This window comes from Carassius auratus, unplaced genomic scaffold, assembly GCF_003368295.1.
Source record: "Carassius auratus strain Wakin unplaced genomic scaffold, ASM336829v1 scaf_tig00029227, whole genome shotgun sequence".
Taxonomy (NCBI): Eukaryota; Metazoa; Chordata; class Actinopteri; order Cypriniformes; family Cyprinidae; genus Carassius; species Carassius auratus.
In genome coordinates, this window is record NW_020525754.1 from 25,695 (window position 1) to 45,899 (window position 20,205).

The 20,205-nt window shown below is 38.2% G+C and overlaps 1 protein-coding gene across 1 annotated transcript in view; it reads right to left on the bottom strand.

The window, feature by feature from the left end:
• The window catches only part of LOC113079796 (protein sidekick-1-like), a gene marked incomplete at its 3' end in the record, with an annotated part of 46,706 nt that overhangs the window by 24,839 nt on the left and 1,662 nt on the right, over window positions 1-20,205 (bottom strand). Inside the window, exon 2 of the mRNA XM_026252018.1 lies at window positions 15,871-16,004. Within this exon, the coding sequence (XP_026107803.1) occupies window positions 15,871-16,004 (134 nt within the window). The remainder of the gene's footprint in view (window positions 1-15,870; window positions 16,005-20,205) is intronic.

Consider the following 20,205-nt stretch of genomic DNA (forward strand, 5'->3'; position numbering starts at 1 on the left):
TGGTAAAGGACAGAGCGCATTCTCTTTAAATAAGATTCTTAGAGAGAGACGGATGCAGATCTGAGTCTGGACTCCTGCTCTTTCTTGAGCTGCTGCTGTGAAGGGGAATTTCTTCCCAGCCAGGACGTGAGCATGTATGCTCTATGAGAGAGGTTAATGATCCGGCAGTCAAGGGGCTCTTCCCTTGAGACACTGTGGGAGATTAGCACTCTGCAGTTGGGCTCAGGAAGAGTGGTCTGAGGTTTAGCAATGATGAAGGCTACCCGTTAAATTCACAACCCACTTGTGCATAAACACACACAATGGTGGGACATTGGCAGACTTCCTGGCTAACTGCTGACTGCACGGTTGCCGTCCCTGAGGGGCTGGTCGGTGGCAAATCATGGTGTCGCCGGCCAGTTGTATGGTGCATGAGAAAGGTGAACTAGAGGGGGGAAAGAAAGCCAGTCATTTCCCGTCCCTTTTTATGACTGCACAGGAAAATTACAGTCAAGGAAAATGAGTTTCTCTTTGCTTTTTCTTCAAAGCGATCCCCAGTTCCCGGCAGGTAAACCATTGTTTGTCAGGAAAATACTTCTACTTTTAAATCATTTAAATGTAAAATGGATTTTAAAAGCTAGATATAGCACCTCTGCAGAGGATGCTTTTAAAAGTGGCACAAAAACAAAAAAGGATTCACATTTTAGTTGGACTTTAGAATAGTAATATCCTGGTACACTTTGAAGTAACTTGGAGTACGATTTGAATACCATTGCATTGATAAAAAAGTAACTAGCATTATACAGGTTCAAGTTTCAAGAAAGACCAACTTTCCAACAAACAAGCAACTTTTTCATATGCAGAGTGTACTGCAGATGTTTTTAAAGTAAAAGGATAAATAATGTGACACTGCCAGGTTTTTATATTACATAATGCATGGTTTTACAGCCAAAGAAACTGCTAATGAATCAAATTCATTCTCAAACTTTCCTTCCTCTTAAAAGTAGTGCTGAGAGGAAAGATTTTTCTAAATAAATCAGAAAAACACTACCTAAATTCATTCATTCAAGCCCTGTGTTTTATAGTTTTATTATATATACAGTATATGTATAAACAAGCTTTAATGTAATTTAGTAATGCAAACTGTAGGTTAACCATTTAAAGGTAAATATAAATATAATATTAATAGCCTGCCTTTCCTAACATTCTTGGTCCTGTCTAACCATTGTTTAGAGGGGTTGTTTTCTCCTGTTTTGCAAAGTGGATTGATTAAAAGACTCTGTAAAAAAATATATTATAAATAAATAAAGATATTTTTCTCCGTCGTACTCCTTCAAGCTCCTTCGCCTAACTGCTGACACTTGGTTCATATGGACTTCTTTTATGTTCTCTTTATTAACCTTTTGATGCATCAAGTTTTCATGTAATAGACTTTCAATGAAGAGACAAAAGAGGTTTCATTGAAAGTATCTTCAGTTTTGTTTTGAAGATGAATGACAGTCGTATGGGGTTTGGAACGATATGAAAGTGACAATTTTCATTTCCATTGGTGGCTGAGCTATCCCTTTAAACTTTCCAAGTAGCTTCCCAGGCATGATGTAGATGTAACATTTCCTCTAAATGACTCCAAGACTGGTTTTAATTATCTCTGCAATTCCCCCATAACCCACTTTTCATATAAGAATGAGCTTTCCTCAAACATAAATCATTCTTAGCATGAAGGCCACGGGTTGTTGTAATCTGCCCAAATGCCCTCTATGTCTTTTAAATGAGCAAGCGAACACCCTCATTCCCTAGCTGAAGCTAATTATGCTTTAATTGCACTGATGGCACTGTGCAGCCACATTCTGCGCTAATATTACAACATTCTAAACGCTCCATGCTCAACAAATGTGTGTAAAATGACCCACCTCCATTAGCATATTTGAGCTATCACAAAATGCCAGTCCAATCCGGCAGTCATTCCAGGAACTCGGAGTCATCAACGGCTCTAGATACCCTCTGCATAGATTTTTATGATTCCTTTGGCCTTGGGTTGAAATCCAATGGCAAATGCCAACAGCATTTCGGTAAGTGCTCCTTTATAGTCACAGCATTAACATCCATTGTTCAGACAGCATTGCAAAATGGCTTTCGGCAATTTGCTTCAGAGGTAATTCATACAGACGGACAGAATGAGGAATGATAAGCATAATCTTAAGAATACACAATGGAAACATAAAGGAGAGGAGGTGCCGACTGGTTCTCTGACTGCCCACGATGCCTCTGTTTGCCAAGGAGTTTTGGCCACACTGGCCAGTCAATAAGTTTGTGTAGTTATTGCACTGATACAAGATAAGAACTACTTTTTTCCCTTGACAGCAAACTTTATTAAAGAGTTGGGTCACTGACATTGACAATTCCGTCATCATTTACCCACCCTCATGTCATTCCAAATCTGCTTGACTTACTTTCTTCTGTGGAACACAGTGAGAGATGTTAAGTAGAATGTCTAAGCTGCTTGTTTCAGTTCCAAGCTTTAAATATGACAAAAAACAGCAGAGTTGTCCATGTGACTGGACTGACTTTGAGAGAAAAAAACATTTTTTTTAAAGGGCAGTTCACCAAGTGTCTCTCTACATAGTTAGCTTATATGACTTTCTCTTTTTTTTGAGAAAAGGCTCAGTATTTTCTCTCTTTCTTTTTATACAAAAGAAATCAAAGATAACCCAATGTTAAAACTCTTTGCAGGTGTTACCAACATTCTTCAAAATATCTTTGTGACCCACAGAAGAAAGAAACTTATACTGATGTTATGTTAATACTACTACTACTACTATTACTAATAATAATAATTATTATTAACAATTCATTAATGAATTAAAAACATAATAATACCATAAACAGCATTGGATGACTACTGAACTACTGTTATGGTATTATTATGTTTTTAATTCATTAATGAATTTTTAATAATAATAATAATTATTATTATTATTTTTATTAATATTTATTCATCATTTATTGATTATATTATTATCATTTTTAAACTTCACAGTTAGGATTCATTTATTTTGAATTATATGGAAAAGAACAGCAGGGCCATTCTGATAATTACTTCCTTTTGTATTCTACAGAAGAAATAAAGTCATTTCAGGGTTTCTAACAACGCTTTAGGGAAATGCACCCCAGGTCTGGAATGACATTAAGGGGAGTAAATAATTACAAAATTCCCATTTTGGGCTTGAATTATCCATTTAAAATCCTGGCCAGTCTTCTAGGATTTGATAGTACAATCACAAAGCGAATAATATGTCCACAATGAAACGAGATTGTGCTCATCGGGGATTGTCTCCTCTGCATGGCCGAGGCAGACTTCTTGCAAACGCTGGCATAAAGAGGTTAGACGGCACTAAAATGTTATTACCGGGGAAACGCATTACTGACTTTTTTTTGAGAATGAAAAGTTTGTTATCATCGCTTCCAGGCGCGTCTTTTAGACAGAATAAGCCATCTGAATGTCGCCTGACTTCAACACAACAAACACACTCCTATATATATATGGAGGGGAGGCATATCCAGATATATATTCCTCGCCGTTCCATTCTGATGTTGGAATGATGCTCTTTGCATATGCAAACACTTCACTTCAATGCTTCTGCCATCTGTTTGCAATCCATGAAATGGAATGCTACTGTGGATATACAAAAATGATTGCAGCGACATTTTGAGGCTCTGCACTGCTACAATGAAAGCCAGGAGAGGCCCCTGAACGCAGTGTGATTCGCGCACAAAGAGAAGGCTGTTTATTTTTACATCACAATCGCACCATGCTGGGGTTTCATAAAGGAGATCTCAGATGCATCGGCCCGCCATGAACGTGCTCATTTACATGCAGTGTTTGTTGCGGAGCAGGAAACAAAACACGCAGACTTTCCTGTAAACAGAGTTAACCACTGTACTTCCATGACCTACTTCCACCGCCAGCGATACTTTCGTGACTGACAGGCTGACAAGAGAGTGACTAGACTAACTCACGCTGACCAAAAAGCTGTGGTAACATGAACACTAGCCGAAACACATGCTGTCATGTTGATACCCGAGGACAGACCTGCTAGCCGAAACGGCAAGAGTTTCGCATATTTAGAAATGATGTCTCATTTGCTTATTTTCCCAAAATACACCTGATATTTCCAATGTTGTCAGGCAAAAAACTGCTCAGTACCTGAATTTTCAGCCATGGCCTGTCAAAGGATATGCAGCTGTTGATATAAACATGTTTACTCTCATTCCTATTTGTATGCAGGAAGAGAAAGGGTCAGCGAATCAGAATTTTATTAGTATTATTGTTAGTATTATTCTTGCCAGTGACACATAGGGTGCACTGGATTGGACTGTATTCAAATGCACGCACCAAATGGACGCTCTGCTGTGCATATCAGCTTGTGAGTTTAAGTCTCATTTAAAAACACAATTATATTCAAGCATTGCATGTCTATGACTACGTCTTACTGTTAAACAAAACTTCAGTCTGTTTCCTGGGGCCGGAAACTAAGAGACGCAACACCGAGGTTGCTAATAATGGTGCAATTACAAAACAATGGAATGGTTTTCCAACTGGTAATTACTGAAGCCACATGGTTGGCAAGCTATTCATTATTACCGCAACTACAAAAGTTAGTTATTAATTAAAAGAAATAAAAAAAAGAGAATAAAAAGATCTTCATGCAAATGAAAAGAGTGCGTGCGTGCCTCTTATGAGAAAATTTCAAATAAGTGTTTTAATTAGAACTAAAATATTGCAAATATTATGATAAATTCATTTCAAAGTAGTAATCACAAAAAGTGATAAAACCTACACAGCTCACCTTTTAATACCCTCTTTTTTATTTTAATAGTAAATTAAAAAAAATAAAATGACTTTTTAAATTAATAATTAATTATTATTATTATTATTATTATTCATTTTAATTTTTTTTAAAAGGCTAAGTTATTAAAACAATGAGCCATGGTACTATAACCCAGAAAGAAACAACAATATACTGGTTGATTTAAATGATACAATTCTGTAAAAAAAAAAAGACCAAAACAAAAAACAAAAAAACACATGCTTTGGAAACACAAGAGGGTGTGTAAATGATGCCAGAATAGTAGTTTTGGGGTGATCTATCCCTTTAATTTCTACATCATCATTAAAAAGCACTCTAATGTCCATCCCATAAAGATACATCTGGCTTGCTGAAAATGCTATTAGCAAAGGCTATGTTTAGGAAGCTGATAATGTTGTCCTCTCTCCAACTTTAAAGTTGTGAGCCTATTCATTTTTTGGTAGCACATTATGTCCAGACGATGCTGTAATCGAAGAGGAAATTGAGGCTGGGCCCTGTGGGGCATTTCTAATGCATTCGTCTCTACTTTTGATTTTTCATCCTCCATTACTTCGGGCAAACTATCAAAAATAACAATGACACTGGGCAAATCTCCTCAAGAACATCAGCGCTTGACAGATAAGACACTTGTGATTTTCCTCCCATAATCGAGCGCGTTATCATCTTAAAAGGTTAAGTGCTGCCAAACCTATAAACATCTACTATCAGAAAAGCTGACAGGCATCTTATTATTCCTCCATCAATAGCTGTTGCGAGCACCAAACCCCGGTGCGTCTTTCACATGCTAATTAGGGGAAATGGCAGATTTCTCCAGCAGACGGTCCATCAGAGCGCCTCAAATCGCCCGCTGTCGCCTCCTATCAATCTCGGCTCAAATTACAGGTGACAAGTTATCAAATCTAAGATATTACAAACTAAACACGATCTCTCGGGGGACCTATTTGTTTAAGATATAGCCAATTAAACAAGGTGCTGAGTGTCAGGGATGAAACCCTCATTGGAGTGGCGGAGCTAATTTGAAACTCCTCAAGGAAATCAGATGGTGGAAGTGGGGCGGGAGGGGTGCGGAGAGGATATTCTGGTGGGATGAAGGCGATAATAACAATTAAATGCGAAAAAAAAGAAAGAAATAAGGGTAGATAACATGGGGTAGGAGGCTCAGCTTTAATCATATTTAGTCTCTTGGGTCAGCTTACGGCACAGGAAAGCAGCTTTTGTTTGAATGTAATCTGCCAGCAGGAAGGGTATGATAAAAATTTATGGAGGTGTTCATTAAATCTTAACGACGCCGTTCTCTGAATATTCCGCATGCTGGGGTTCAATCCCACGCCCTCCCCTGACGGTCCTGCTGTTCCTGTCAAACTCTGAGTCATGTCGATATGCGTTGATTCTTCAGTTAGCGTTCACCCGAAGCCTGGGCTCGCTTCGCAGGGTGAGAACGGCACAGGAACCTGACTTGCAAATGATGGCTGCAGGTGGAAGTGTTTATCACATGGCTCCGACTGAGCTTGGCATAAATTTGTCCCTGCAGCAATGGTAGCTGCTCATTCAAAACATCGTAGAAATGTTATTATATTCCGCTGGCCTGAAGGGAGCAGTTTTTTTTACAGAGCTGCTCTTTCAGGATCACAGGTGACCTATTATTTTATATCAGCCGCAACTTAAAAGAAAGGAAAACAACAGAAAAGAAAAGAAAGCTTTTGGTAGTCCATTCAAATGAGTCATGGATATTACATCCTGTTCATTCATCACACTGTAAATGGAAGATAAAGTTGAAGCACTGCACTGTGGGATGCAGTACATGGTATATTATTCATTGTTTATATAGCAAATTGTAATAAGTTGTGTATTTTATTTGTATTTCATGGAAAATGCATATTAGGCAAAGCAGGGTGCATCATTCATAATTGAGTCAATAAATTCCTAAAGGCTAATTAAAATCAGAAATTTTAATTGAGGTAGCAAACAGGACACAAAACAATTTATTTTTGCAATTAAAAAAAAAAAAAAACAGTAATAGGACTTATGTTTTGTCTCTGTTGATAATTGTAATCTTATAGTAATGTAAAAGGGCTCCCTACAGTTTAGTTTAGTGCATAGGCTGAGGTAGATTTTTATCCCTAAGAAAATTTTAATTATAAAACAATAGAACAATTTGTTCAGTAAACCACTGTTTAATAATAAAAAAGCAAATTTTAACCACTGTTATAAACCACTGTTTATTAATAAAAAAGAAATTGTATGTTTATTTTTTCCCCCAGCTGTACTGAAATCAAAACCAAACCAAACTGTCTTGTTTATGTAACGTTACATAGATAGATTGTAGTATGTTTTCAGAGCACTGCAACAAAAACAGGGGGTTGATTTAAAAGGCAGATGAAAGCATATTAAAACCTCATGTGGTCTGTGAGGGGGGCATAATACAACACACGGACGGACCCCCTATATGAATTTTTAATGTTCACATGTCTGTTACCAACCAAGCATCCTTGTTCTGCGATTTCAATCTTCTATTTCTAAAATCAGTCATCAACTGCAAATTATACTAGCATATCACAATGGGGACTGATTTTATTATGCAAAAGACATCTAAACTACAGCTTTGATTATGTTTGTGCACAAACAAGCATTTTGAGAATGAAACCATGATTGATTTTCCCTCCTAAAGCCTGGGCTTTTCTTTATTGTCACAAATCCAAAATGATGAAATGCAGCTTGGCTTAGAAACACAGTTATATTTCCTTGAAAGGTTTTTTCAGGTACCCAACGGGATACCTGAGCGGACGGCTACATCCAGATACCCTGTGTCCACTATGAATTGAATACCTGCTCATATAACGGGACAGCACTGTTGAAAAAGTATCTTCACTCTCGAAATGAAATCCATAGGAAGAGAGAAGAAAATACATAATTTAGAAAATATAAACCCACACCAGCTTCCGGACTATATGAGCTTGCCTGCTGCTCACTGTCTTCAACAACAGCATCCTAAACATTATAAACCCTCATAAATGACTGATGTGAGATGTTCTACGAAGGCAGAGGGCGGACTTAAGCAGAGTGATGTGCAGCACACAAACAGAGCTCTGCATGCACAGAAGAGGTTGATCTTTGCGTGTTGCCAAACGAGCTATTTTTATCAATTGTGTTCTGTATTGAATGAAACAACTTTTGCTGCTTACAGCAGATCATTTAAAAATAAATTGCCATCATTTGGTATCTTTGTCTTGTTCCCTATCTGACGATGACTACGAGTTATGTAGTGACGACATATGTGGTTCTTACCTGGAAGCCACAATCACATCTGACTTTAAGAGAAAACACCAATGAAATTTGTTTCTTAAACTTTCCTTAAAAAGCAAATCATGGATGGTTTGGGTCTTTTTAAAGCTGCCGTTCTGTCCGTGTCTTCTTGGTTGTGGTTGTTACCTGTCATTTGAGGATGGACATTAGGGCTGTGCGATTAATCGAAATCTAATCGAAATCACGATTTGAGATGTTGCGATTTGCTAATCGCAAAAGCCTGCGATATTACTCTGTTCCAGAGCATATGCATGACTGTCAGTCTTGAGTGCCAGTCTTACTAACCAACAGAGTGAGGGCACATCCGTTATCCCCAATCGGCTCTGCTCTAGCCAACTGTGTAAATGCCCACCATTAAAAAAAAAACACCGGAAAGCAGGAGAGAGAGTGAGTGGGATTATGGCGCCTACAGGGTCAGGTCAATATTTAGGCAAATTAAAACTAGAGAAAAACGTTATGTAACTTAAGCTTTGAAAAGACAGACAACGAACAAAAAAGATAATTTACAAGAGCTGCGTCTTATTGCATGTTCGCTATTCCCAATTCAGAAGACCGCACACACAGCCTGTGTCTCTGAATGCTTCTCATACACACTCCTCTCTTCCCCCACGAGGCGTAAATCCCGCCTCACGGACAAGGCCGTTCACAATCGCCGCACTCACGCACTGCAATTCAGTTTGCTAGGCAACCTCCAAAGTTCAGCAGCATTTTCGAGACTTCAGTGGCAGTGTGAGATGCTCATGTCTTGCGCATGGAGATTGCTCTCCTCCTGGCAAAGGATGCAATCGAGCCTGTCCCTCTAGCTGAGATGAGGCAGCAGTTTTACAGGTACTTCATCGTACCCAAGAAAGGCGGTCCTGGATCTGCAAGTCTTGAATCAGGCCCTTTACAAGCTTCCGTTGAAGATGTCGATGTAGAAGCGCATCATCAGGTACATCCAGCCCCAGCAGCAGTTGACCTGAAGGACCCTTACTTTCATGTCTCCATTCTTTCTCCACACAGAACTTTCTGCGGTTTGCTTTCAAGAGTAGGGCATGGCAGTATAGGATACCCCCCTTTAGGCTTTCCCTGTCCCCCCATGTCTTTACGAAAGTCACGGAGGGCGCCCTTGCCCAGTTACAGGAAGTGGACATCAGGGTCCTCAGGATCTCGTCGGCTTATCATGGACCGGTCATGAGAGCAGCTGTGTGATCACAGGGACCTAGTGCTCCGGCATCTCATTGAGTCAACTGGGAAAAGAACAAAAACACGGCTGCTTGTCAACATTTGCAATGCCATAGTATTGTGACAGGATTTAAGTAGTGCCATAGACACCATACAGTATGTCGTCATGACATAAATCGAAGTGAACGACAGATAGGGACCATCTCGGTTACCTCCCTGATTGAGGGAACAGAGAAGTTATGGCACAAACTTGAATGATCGCTGGTTGCCAGGGACAGGTTCTCGGCTCCTCAGTGTAAAACCTGAAAAGTGGATGCACCTGTCGCCTATTTATAGCTGTATGCACAGGGAGTGGCTCAGGTATAAAAAAATCCACAAGCCAAATTTCATTGGTGTTTTCTTTTACAGTCAGAGGTGATTGGGGCATCCAGGTAGAACCCCATATGTCATCACAACATAACACCTTCATTACTTCCTTCAGGGAATGAGGAATTTGAACACAACTAAGATGTTACAGTGTGTATTTAATAAAATATAATATAATATAGTGATTATTTTATTTTATATTTTGTATTTATCTGTCTAATCTGTGTTAGTGAGCTTATCCTTTGCCGACATAATCCATCCACCTCACACCTAACCAGTCCAAGACCTCCACATTCAGCATCTTCACCTTCAAGATCATCTGAGAAAAGCCACCCAGACAGCTGCTACAACAATCGACTTGCATAACCAACTAATTTTCTGCACAAACTGCCAGAAACCGTCTCAGGGGAGTTCATCTGCTTGCTCGTTGTCCTCATCGGGGTCTCGACCTGACTGCAGTTTGTCGTCGTAACTGACTTGAGTGGGCAAATGGTCACATTAGATGGCATCTGGCACTTTGGAGAGGTGTTCTCTTCATGGATGAATCCCGGTTTTCACTGTAGAAGGCAGATGGCAGACAGCGTGTATGGCATTGTGTGGGTGAGTGGTTTGCTGATGTCAGCATTGTTGATCAAGTGGCTCATGGTGGCAGTGGGGTTATGGTATAGGCATGCATATGTTATGGACAATGAACACAGATCCATTATACTGAGGGCATTTTGAATGAACAGAGATACCGTGACGAGATTCTAAGGCCCATTGTTGTACCAATCATCCACGATCATCACCTCATGTTGCAGCATGATAATGAATGGGTCCATGTTGCAAAAATCTGTACACAATTCCTGGAAGTTGAAAACATCCCAGTTCTTGCATGGCCAGCATACTTACTGGACATGTCACCCATTGAGCATGTTTGGGATGCTCTGGATCGGCGTATACAATGGGCTGCTCCAGTTCCTGCCAATATCCAGAAACTTCGCACAGCCATTGCAGAGGAGTGGACCAACATTCCACAGGCCACATTCAACAGCCTGATCCACTATATGAGAAGGAGATGTGTTGCACTGCTTGTGGCGAACGGTGGTCACACCAGATACTGAAAATAGTTGATCTGCTTAAAGGTGCCACACAATGCATTGATACAATATTTTAAATTGTTCTCAGATGTCCCCAGAGTGTGTATGTGAAGTTTAATCTCAAAATACCCCACAGATAATTTTTTATAGCTTCTTGAAATTTCCACTGAAATTGGGCATGAGTGAAAACGCTTATGTTTATGTCCCTTTTAAATGAAAATGAGCTGGTGCTCCTGCCTCCCTTCCAGTGTTGCGAAGACCGCGGTTTTCCCTTTCGAAACACGGGTTGCTTTTCATATCCGCAGGTTGAATCAACCCATAATAAAGTGATTTTCCACTCCTGAATGCGATTTTTACCAGGGAACCCCCCTCGAAACGCAATTGGACTAGTTTTGAGTAGCAATTGGGTGGGTTTTGTTGTGAAAAACTGGCAACCCTGCTCACTTCTCAGAAGAGTGTGGAGCTTCAAGAGCTCATATTCGTGGGCATACCAGTGTTATGGTTTACGCAATTGTTAACTACCACATTCCTATTCACGATCATTCTGGTAGCACTTGAAGGCAGCATTAGTGAAAACAGGCAGAGACAATAGTAGCTTTAGTAACATTAACCTTACAGAGAGCCAAGAATCTTTTGGAAAACTAAATATGATGCGTGATGCTTACTTTGTCTGGAGTCTGGACGTTTGCGCATGAAACGTTGGTATCGTTCCTTCTTTCAGAAGCAATCTGCTCAACTCCAGCAATGACCTGACCCTCGTTTGTGAGGCAGTCTGGCGTCAAAAGATTAGTACAAAGTATAGGACTTTTCTGTTTTTTTTTTCTGGGACATTTCCTTCGAAAATGAAATTTAACCACCGTGTCCTTAGAGGTCTATGGGGACTCCTATGTTCGTTGGTGCATCACAACACATAACACTTTTCATGGCTCTTTGGTGCTGACATTGTATCTCCAGCAACTACAGCAAGAGAACCGTAATGGTAGACCGCAGCTTCTCACTCAGGGTTGTGTATATGCTAATAGGATAGAGAGCATCACAAATCTGGAACTGCTCATGTGGAGAGACTGTTTATGATTTTTTTGGGATTATAAAACAATGAGCAAGTGGATTTTTAACAATGTAGGCTGGTTGTTTTCACACACTGCTGCCACACAACTGTTCAAACACCTTATAAAAGTGATTTTTGCATTCTATTGCACCTTTAATATTTTTGTGACAATTGCAATTTTCAGAATTATTTTATGGATGAAAAGTTTAAAAGACCAACATTTATTTGAAAGAAAAATATTTTTTACTGGACAAACAAAACCAAAGTACTTCAGAATTTTTCAGCATTCATATGTCAATGTTGCTGTCAAGTGCCTATTATGTAATGTATTTTTATGAATGCAGAGCACATGTATGCTAAATTCTGTGTGAAAGCAAACCTGGAAAGCCACCTGTAGACATGCATCTCGACTGTGAGACTCAATGTCATTTATCCACACTGAAACATCACACAATGGACACATCTCTGCAGAAGTGCCAGCTCTGTTTTAAAATAGTGGATTATTATTTCAGCCAGGAGAAATGAAACAGAACCAAGCACACGGTTGCCTCCAAATGAGATCATTAGTAACGGCAAATAATGACTGAGCTGGTTAGTCGAAGCCTATTTCCTTTCAAATAAATCAAGCTGCTGTGAGAGTTAAAATGCTGCCTTTGCCAGGCAGAACGACAGGCAGACCACATTCAGATAAATCATCTGTATCAGAGGAACCACATCCACACGTTTATAAGACAATATGGTCCAATAAATGTAGCCCCTAGTAAAGGGCAGGTGTTAGAATCGTTAGGGCCCTCAAGATTTAAAACGTTTTTCAATGCAATTCCAAAATGATTTGCAAAGATTCTGAATACAAATATATTTGAAATATATCTTATTTAAGTAGCAGAAGAATCTTTTTGGATTGCTCCAGAATCATAAGAGAAAAAATCACAATGCATCAGTGAATATTTTTTTCTCTTACTGATGAAATCAACATGATTTCCATAAAATGCCACTGTTAAAATAGCAACTCTCAAGGTGATCCTTTACATCGGCACATTGAAATCACGTCCCACTCTTAATACTGAATTGTAACAGCATGCTCTCTTGAGTGTTATCAGTTAATCAACCATGATCACATGCTCCAAGGTGGCGTATTCAACCAGGCTGACCTTTCTAAATCCAGGTGTGAGGAATAATGAAAGAGCGACAGCATGGAGCCTGAGGGAGATGCCGCCAAATGGAATCCATGTCGCATCTGACAAAAGCTTTTCAGTGTGATGCACAATAATTCGTTTATGATTGGATGGATGATCACCTTTAAGCAAGAAAAAGTAAAAAGGCAAGAAAAAATGCCTCTGAATAGAATATGAATCTATAAAGTAAGGAACAAACTCTCAAACTAGCCACTAAGATGCTAGGAAATTGTTGACAGTGTGTGGACACGTGATTGCTAGGGGTGTTTGCTTATTGGCTTAAATGCCCATTCACACTAGGGATGATAACTATACCAATAACTATAAAGTTTTAATGATCTTTCTAATTTTAAGATAATTGGGACACTTAGACTACAGCTATAACAATAACGACCTAGAGGAATGAGGAAAGTTGGAATTACTTTTAGACTTTACTGCAGAAAAAACTACCAACTACCACAACTATAACTATAACAATAAAACTACATTTTAAGAACATTTTTTCCAGCTGATGATCACTGACATTCAGTCAGAATCCACAGATTGAGCAGGGGTAAATGACAAAACTGCAGTGTGTACTTATAATAAACGTGGATGCTAATATAGCTAATGTTCTGTGTGAAAGGAAAGAAAGAAAAAAATTATAAAAATGTCTTATCTCTTGACTTTTAATTGATCATTTAATTCCTAATGAGAATTTTATGATTGGTTTAGCCTATATACTACTCACAATTTTCCATTTTTATCACCAAATAAGGCAGAAAATACATTAATATAATAAATGACGTGTCAATTAGCACTGCATTATTCATATACTTTATTTATTTATTACCTGGAGATGACTTGGAAAAACACATTTAAACCATATACAGTATTGTCACAATCGTGTATTTACTGTATTCACATTTCAACAGTCAAAACGTTGCTTTTTATTCATTTTATCTACAATGATAATTGGATGCCTTTGTCCATATTAGGGATTTCCTGGCATGTCATAAGTTATTATTATGTCTATGAATTATTTTGAAGTCTCTGCGTAAGAGTGCCTTCTGGCTTCGAGTAATGAAACAAACACTGTTTAGTGCACCGTAATGTTCACATTGTTTTGAATATGAATAAAATGTATACAAACCAATGTGACTATCTTGCCTCTGAAATTAAAAATAAATTTATTCACAGTGGCCCTTAAAAACCTCTACATGAACACACAGAGATTTGACACTTGTCTTAGCAAGATAGCACAGCTAATTACAATAAGTCCAAGGCCATGGTTATTCAAAGGTCATTATTCTTCGCTTCGTTCATAGCACTTGCCTTGCAGCTCTGAGGTGAATGCTGGCTAATTTTTGAAAAGCAGGAAATGCCACAAGGGCATTCTTGACATTTGAATTGTACTTAAGGCACATTAAGGGCAGTAGAAGCTTTCATCTGCTGTCTGCAAGTGTAACTAAAAAGGGTTTCAAGGGGGCTGCTTCCCACTAGATACTCTTTATTTTGCTGTCTGTCGTTCCGTGTTTACTTCCTGAGAAAGTGAAGAGTAGAATGAGATACTGGGTATAAATGCCACAGTGCAGTCACATGAAGATAGACCCCTTCATCTGGGCTCAGCTCTATTGTTCCTCAAATATCAGGAGAATTAGCACTTCAATGGGGAAATTAATTAACTGCTTCATTTCAACAGCGTCCAAAAAAGTATCATTGCAACCTAACAAATCCCCGGTTCTGACAGAGCTATACACACTGATACACGCTCATTACGATGAATGCAATTGTACGTTATCTGTACCGCATTCACAGATTCAATGCTAATCATCTCATGTGATAATCTGAAAACCGGAGCGGTTGAAAAGCAAATGAAGAGAGAACCGAGTTAAAGGCTTTTACAGAAGACTAGTTTAAATGCACGTCATTCATAAGGATATTAAAACTCATAATTCAATTGAATTATTAACTCTGCAGTTGGTGTAGAAGCTCAGTGCCAGGCTTTTTTTTATTAGCGGCCTCGAGCCTCCTGCTCATTTATACTCTTCAAATCATCAAGTTGGTTTCATCTAGTATTGAAAAAATAATGCTAGTTCCATGTTCTTTCATCTCACATCAAATTCTAGCTCACTGCCGTTTCCCAGAGGTCAATGATGTAACCCACAGTCTGTTGAAGGAATCATTGCCATTGCCAAGACTGCATTACAGTCAAATTCTGGATTTTGCCAATAAGTAAATTATTTTGTTATGCTCAGTAACTAATACATGGTTGATATTAAAATTTCAAACTGTTTTGTATAAAAACAAACAAATTAACCCTAAAACATTAACATTGTTTTTTTTTACACATTACATAGATAACAGTTATGCACAAGTAAGTAAACTGATAAAATCCCAAATTAATTTGATCAAACCAGATCTAACTTTCATACTAAATACATTTTTGAGGGATTCCCACTGGCTGTGTAAGTATGAATGGGATGTGCACATTGGAATTGTGAAATACGGAAACCCTCAGTAGCATCTGCCAAAGCAGCTACGACAGCAGCAACCAAACAACGTTCAGCTAGCAGATCCAAGTGTGTCACTGGAACAAACAGATTCTGTGTGTCATTCCACTGATGGCCTTCCTCTCTGATGAATGCACTGCATTAAACGGCCCCCTGAGGGAGTGGAAATTACAGGTACCTCACATCTGCATGCCGGCCTACAGGCTTATGATGTGAGGGTGTTAAACTGCACCTACAACACGTGGGCAAAAACAAAAGTGGGTGCAGACAAACTGAAGGCCATAACTCCCACGTCTGGTCGATAGTTCTGTCTGGGCTGCATCATTGGCTGGCCATGTGACATTAGCTGCAGGGTAATAGAAATGATCTAATGAGATTCATCCCCCCTCAACTTACCTGCCACATTCAGGTAAATGGATGGGCTTGACTTGTTTTCTCCATTCTTCTCATTAACAGCTTGTACGTAGTACCTCCCGGCGTCCGCTGCTGCCGTGGCGAGCACCACTAGCTGGTTCTCCAACGTTATGGCTCTGTGGAGAGTAACAAAGCAAATGAACTACAGCTATGTTAAACCATTATTGACAATTAGTCTGGTAGCCTAACAAATTCCTCTACCGCAATAGAGTGACAGCATTTTAATTAGTGCTCAACTGATGTATATTGGGTTCATAAAACTAGCTTTGCTGTGAACTCATTGTGCCCTGGGTTTGACTGGCATGGAGGAATTTCATGGGGCCCAGCGCATTTTCAATGTACCTGATCCCTCATTCTGACACAAGCTGAGAATCAATGAGTGGTAAGGGTCATTACAGACAGAAATACCGCTGTTGGTGGGAATAAACCTACAGGCGAGTATCTAAGTGAGGGAGCTGTTTGTTGAAACCCAGACTTGGAGAAAAGTGAAATGGGAATAATTCACTGAAAAAAGTCCATAGAATGCTCATAAAGGTACAAACAAATGTTTCAACTGTGATAATAATGAGTAAAAAAAAAAAAATCATAATTTCAAAGGATCATGTAACACTGAAGACTGGAGTAATGCTGGAGTGAATTATATTTTAATACATTAAAACAGAAAACAGTTTAATTAAATTGCAATAATAGTTCACGATTTTACTGAATTTTCAATTAAAAAATTGTGAACAGTAGCACACAGAGACACACACAAAAAGATTATTTGGTCACACTTTATTTTAGGGTCCAATTCTCACTATTAACTAATCATTAACTATGACTTTTGCCTCAATTAACTTCTTATTTGCTGCTTATTAATAGTTTATAAGGTAGTTGTTAAATTTAGGGTATTGTGTAGGATTATAGATGTCATGCATTAAATGTACTTTATAAGCACTAATAAACAGCCAATATGTTAATAATAGACATGCTAATAAGCAACTAGTTATTAGTGTGAATTGGACCCTATACTAAAGTGTTACCAATTATTTTGAGTTTACTTTTTTCAAAGAGCAAATCATTTGATTCATTTCACAAAAAACTCTCTGTAAGCAAAAGGTTTTATTGTATTACAACATAAATTTTGGACTTTCAGAATACTTTTATAGAGATTCTGTGACCTTAAGTGATCTCTGAAAGCTCTTTTCCCCTAATAATTCTATATATATATATATATATATATATACAGTGGTGTCAAAAGTATTGGCATTCATTACTCAAGTAGAAGTATAGATACTAGGGTTTAAAAAGACTTTTGTAGAAGTTGAAGTATCAACTCAAGCTTTTTACTCAAGTAAAAGTGTAAAAGTACTGGTTTAAAAAACTACTTAAAGTATAAAAGTAAAAGTAATGTAAGAAAAAATGCCATTAAGAACAAAAGCTTGGGCCGTGCCAGAGGGGCCTATTGTGCACTACCACACCTCCTCAAAAAAAAAAAAAAAAAAAAATTTCTAAAGGCCATAATGACTATAATGTTATATTAAAATGTTCATGTTGAAAAATTTGTGATGCACTAGGGCTAGGCTACCTTTTTTCAGCCGCATATATGCCCACTGAAAATGAACGCATTTTAGTACAATGCAAATACATTAAAGAGCTAGAGATATGATGACTAGTTGCCAATAAGTATTGTTATGGTGCAAAAAGTCAAACTTCAGAGGCATGTCATCAATAAGCTTTAATTGAATGTAAATGTACATCCAAGCTTAGCTGCAGGAATCTGTGAGGGCAATGGACAAGAACATTGGTGCAGGCTTAGTAACAATTACCCTTGTATGGTTGTCTATATACAATAAATATTATAGTGCTGTCAAAATTAATGATTAATCCACATTGTTAATCAAAAACTAAAAATAACTCATAATCCTGATACCTTCTTAATCGATAGCTTCCTGTATTCGGTACATATGTCTGCTATGTCCAGTGTTCGGGGTTACAAAGTTGGTAAAGCCTAGTTATCACAAAATTGTCAATCGCGTCGTCATTCGCAAACGATAATTTATTAAAATGTCTCGCTACCGAACTAGCTACAGCTTAATTTGTGGAGGATGAAGAGAAAGCCCCCATTTGGTAAATGAGCCAGTGAGAAATAATAACTTTTAAGAAGGGTCCAGTGCCTTTTTTGATACTTTTAAAACGGTACCGGCGCCTAAAACGATACTTTAAAAAAAATAACCTAAAAAAACTATGGATAACATTAGAGAATATTATAAATATTTAAAATAAATCCATAGCTTTCACCTTGGATGCTCTCATTTCCCAAGTTGTGCTTCCCTTAATAAGGCTAATAGATGTATTTCACAATCTGGGTCATTATTTAATACAAAAGCACACATAATGTTTCTAATGTATCTCTGTCACTCACTCTGATATAAAAGTTAACATGAGTGCTGTCTGTCACTGTCTTTAATCAGTCCTGTGAATTACTGTAAGGTCATTCTTTATTAAGTAGCAACAATGTCGTTTTTAAAATACAGTACTGTGCAAAAGTTTTATGGAAAAGAAAATATAGTATTTTCACCCCAAAAAGAGTGTTTTAAGTCAGTTATTTATATATTTTGCTGTAGTGTGTCCTTAGGAAAAATCAGTTTGCCATTAATTTTAATAATAATCTAGTGCGATTTTGAATGCACAAGCAGTTTGACGACGGCAAAATGGATGTTTGGAAATATAAACTGATATTTTATACTGACACACCATCATGACGAACACCATTCTTTTAAGTGAAAATACTAACGTGCCTAAGACTTTTGCACAGTAGTGTATTAAGTATATTTAAATAAGAGTAATTAAAGTATGCGTTCGTTCATATGTGTTAAGGGATAGATTTTCGGTGGAGGAAACGGCTGTGATGAGCGCGCGGTTACAAGCGAAAACTTTATACTAGATGAGAAACCGACTGCTCCCTCGTGACCTTTTGTAAACTGTATTTATGACAAAGAACTGCACGGATACAGATATTCTAACAATCTATCGAGAAACACACACCTTGTGTCCTCTGTCTCTGTTTGAGCTCGCATTGAATCACTGTTTCACGGCTGATCACTGAGCTCGGATTGCAGAGCGCGCTGAAAGACAGAGAGGAGACCGCGGTCTGACGCCGGTTTCATATGAAATTTAAGGGGACTGACTCTGAGGCGATCGGAAGCCAGTTCCACCCTACTTTTAAGAAATTAAATTTTTGATAAACGAACCCAAAACCGGCTATGTCCTTGCTGGAGTGTGATGTGATTTGTGTCATGTGCAGGTGCGATGGATGGATCGCATACAGACCAATATGGTGGGTGTCGGAATGGTATATGTTTATACTTCTCATCCAACCACAATCAAATTCACTCCATCCGGATGGCGCGATTTATCTGGATATTTTTTTTTTCTCAATTATGACAAGCCAGAATGAAAACAAGCCGAAATAAAATAGCAGTAACGAAGCTATTTTTAAAATGTAAGGAGTAGAAAGTACAGATACTTGCGTGAAAATGTAAGGAGTAGAAGTAAAAAGTCGGCTGAAAAATAATTACTCGAGTAAAGTATAGATACCCCAAATTTCTACTTAAGTACAGTAACGAAGTATTTGTACTTCGTTACTTGACACCTCTGTATATATATATATATATATATATATATATATATATATATAGAATTACATACATACATACATACACACACACACACACAAACACATAAAAAACAACCAGTATTTTCTTTTCTTTTTGTGTTTCACAGAAAAAAAGAAAGTCAAACAGGCTTTGAACAACACAAAGGTGAGTAAATGATGGTCAAATTTGTATTTTTAGTGAACTATACCTTTAATACATCTTTAGCTTATTCAGACACTGGTAGATTGAAGTCAGAGCTGCTGCAATCACGCTAATGATTAATCAGAGCACGTCATACTTCATCCACCAATGCTAAGTTTTTAACAAAGACACTAAGTGGCAGATGTGTATCACTGTCAATTTATTCAGGTGTCAGTTTCCCTGGGCCTCTTTAAGGCAAAATTACCATCTCAAACCAGCCGAGAACATGGCGCTATGATAACCCACGACTCCACGTAGGCTGGATGGAATTGTTTTCTATTCATTTCTTTAGATGAAAGCAGATACGGATTGCGTATCTCCAGCCCTGACTCCTACTCCTCATGCATAGTCTTTCTCCTCCCTCGTTTTTCTGATTAATTGATGACATCCTCAATTACACATCACTGCTGTCTAAGAGATTTTCTGCTCAGGCGTGACCACAGCGAAGAAGCCCTTGAGAGGCAGAGCACGACTCGGG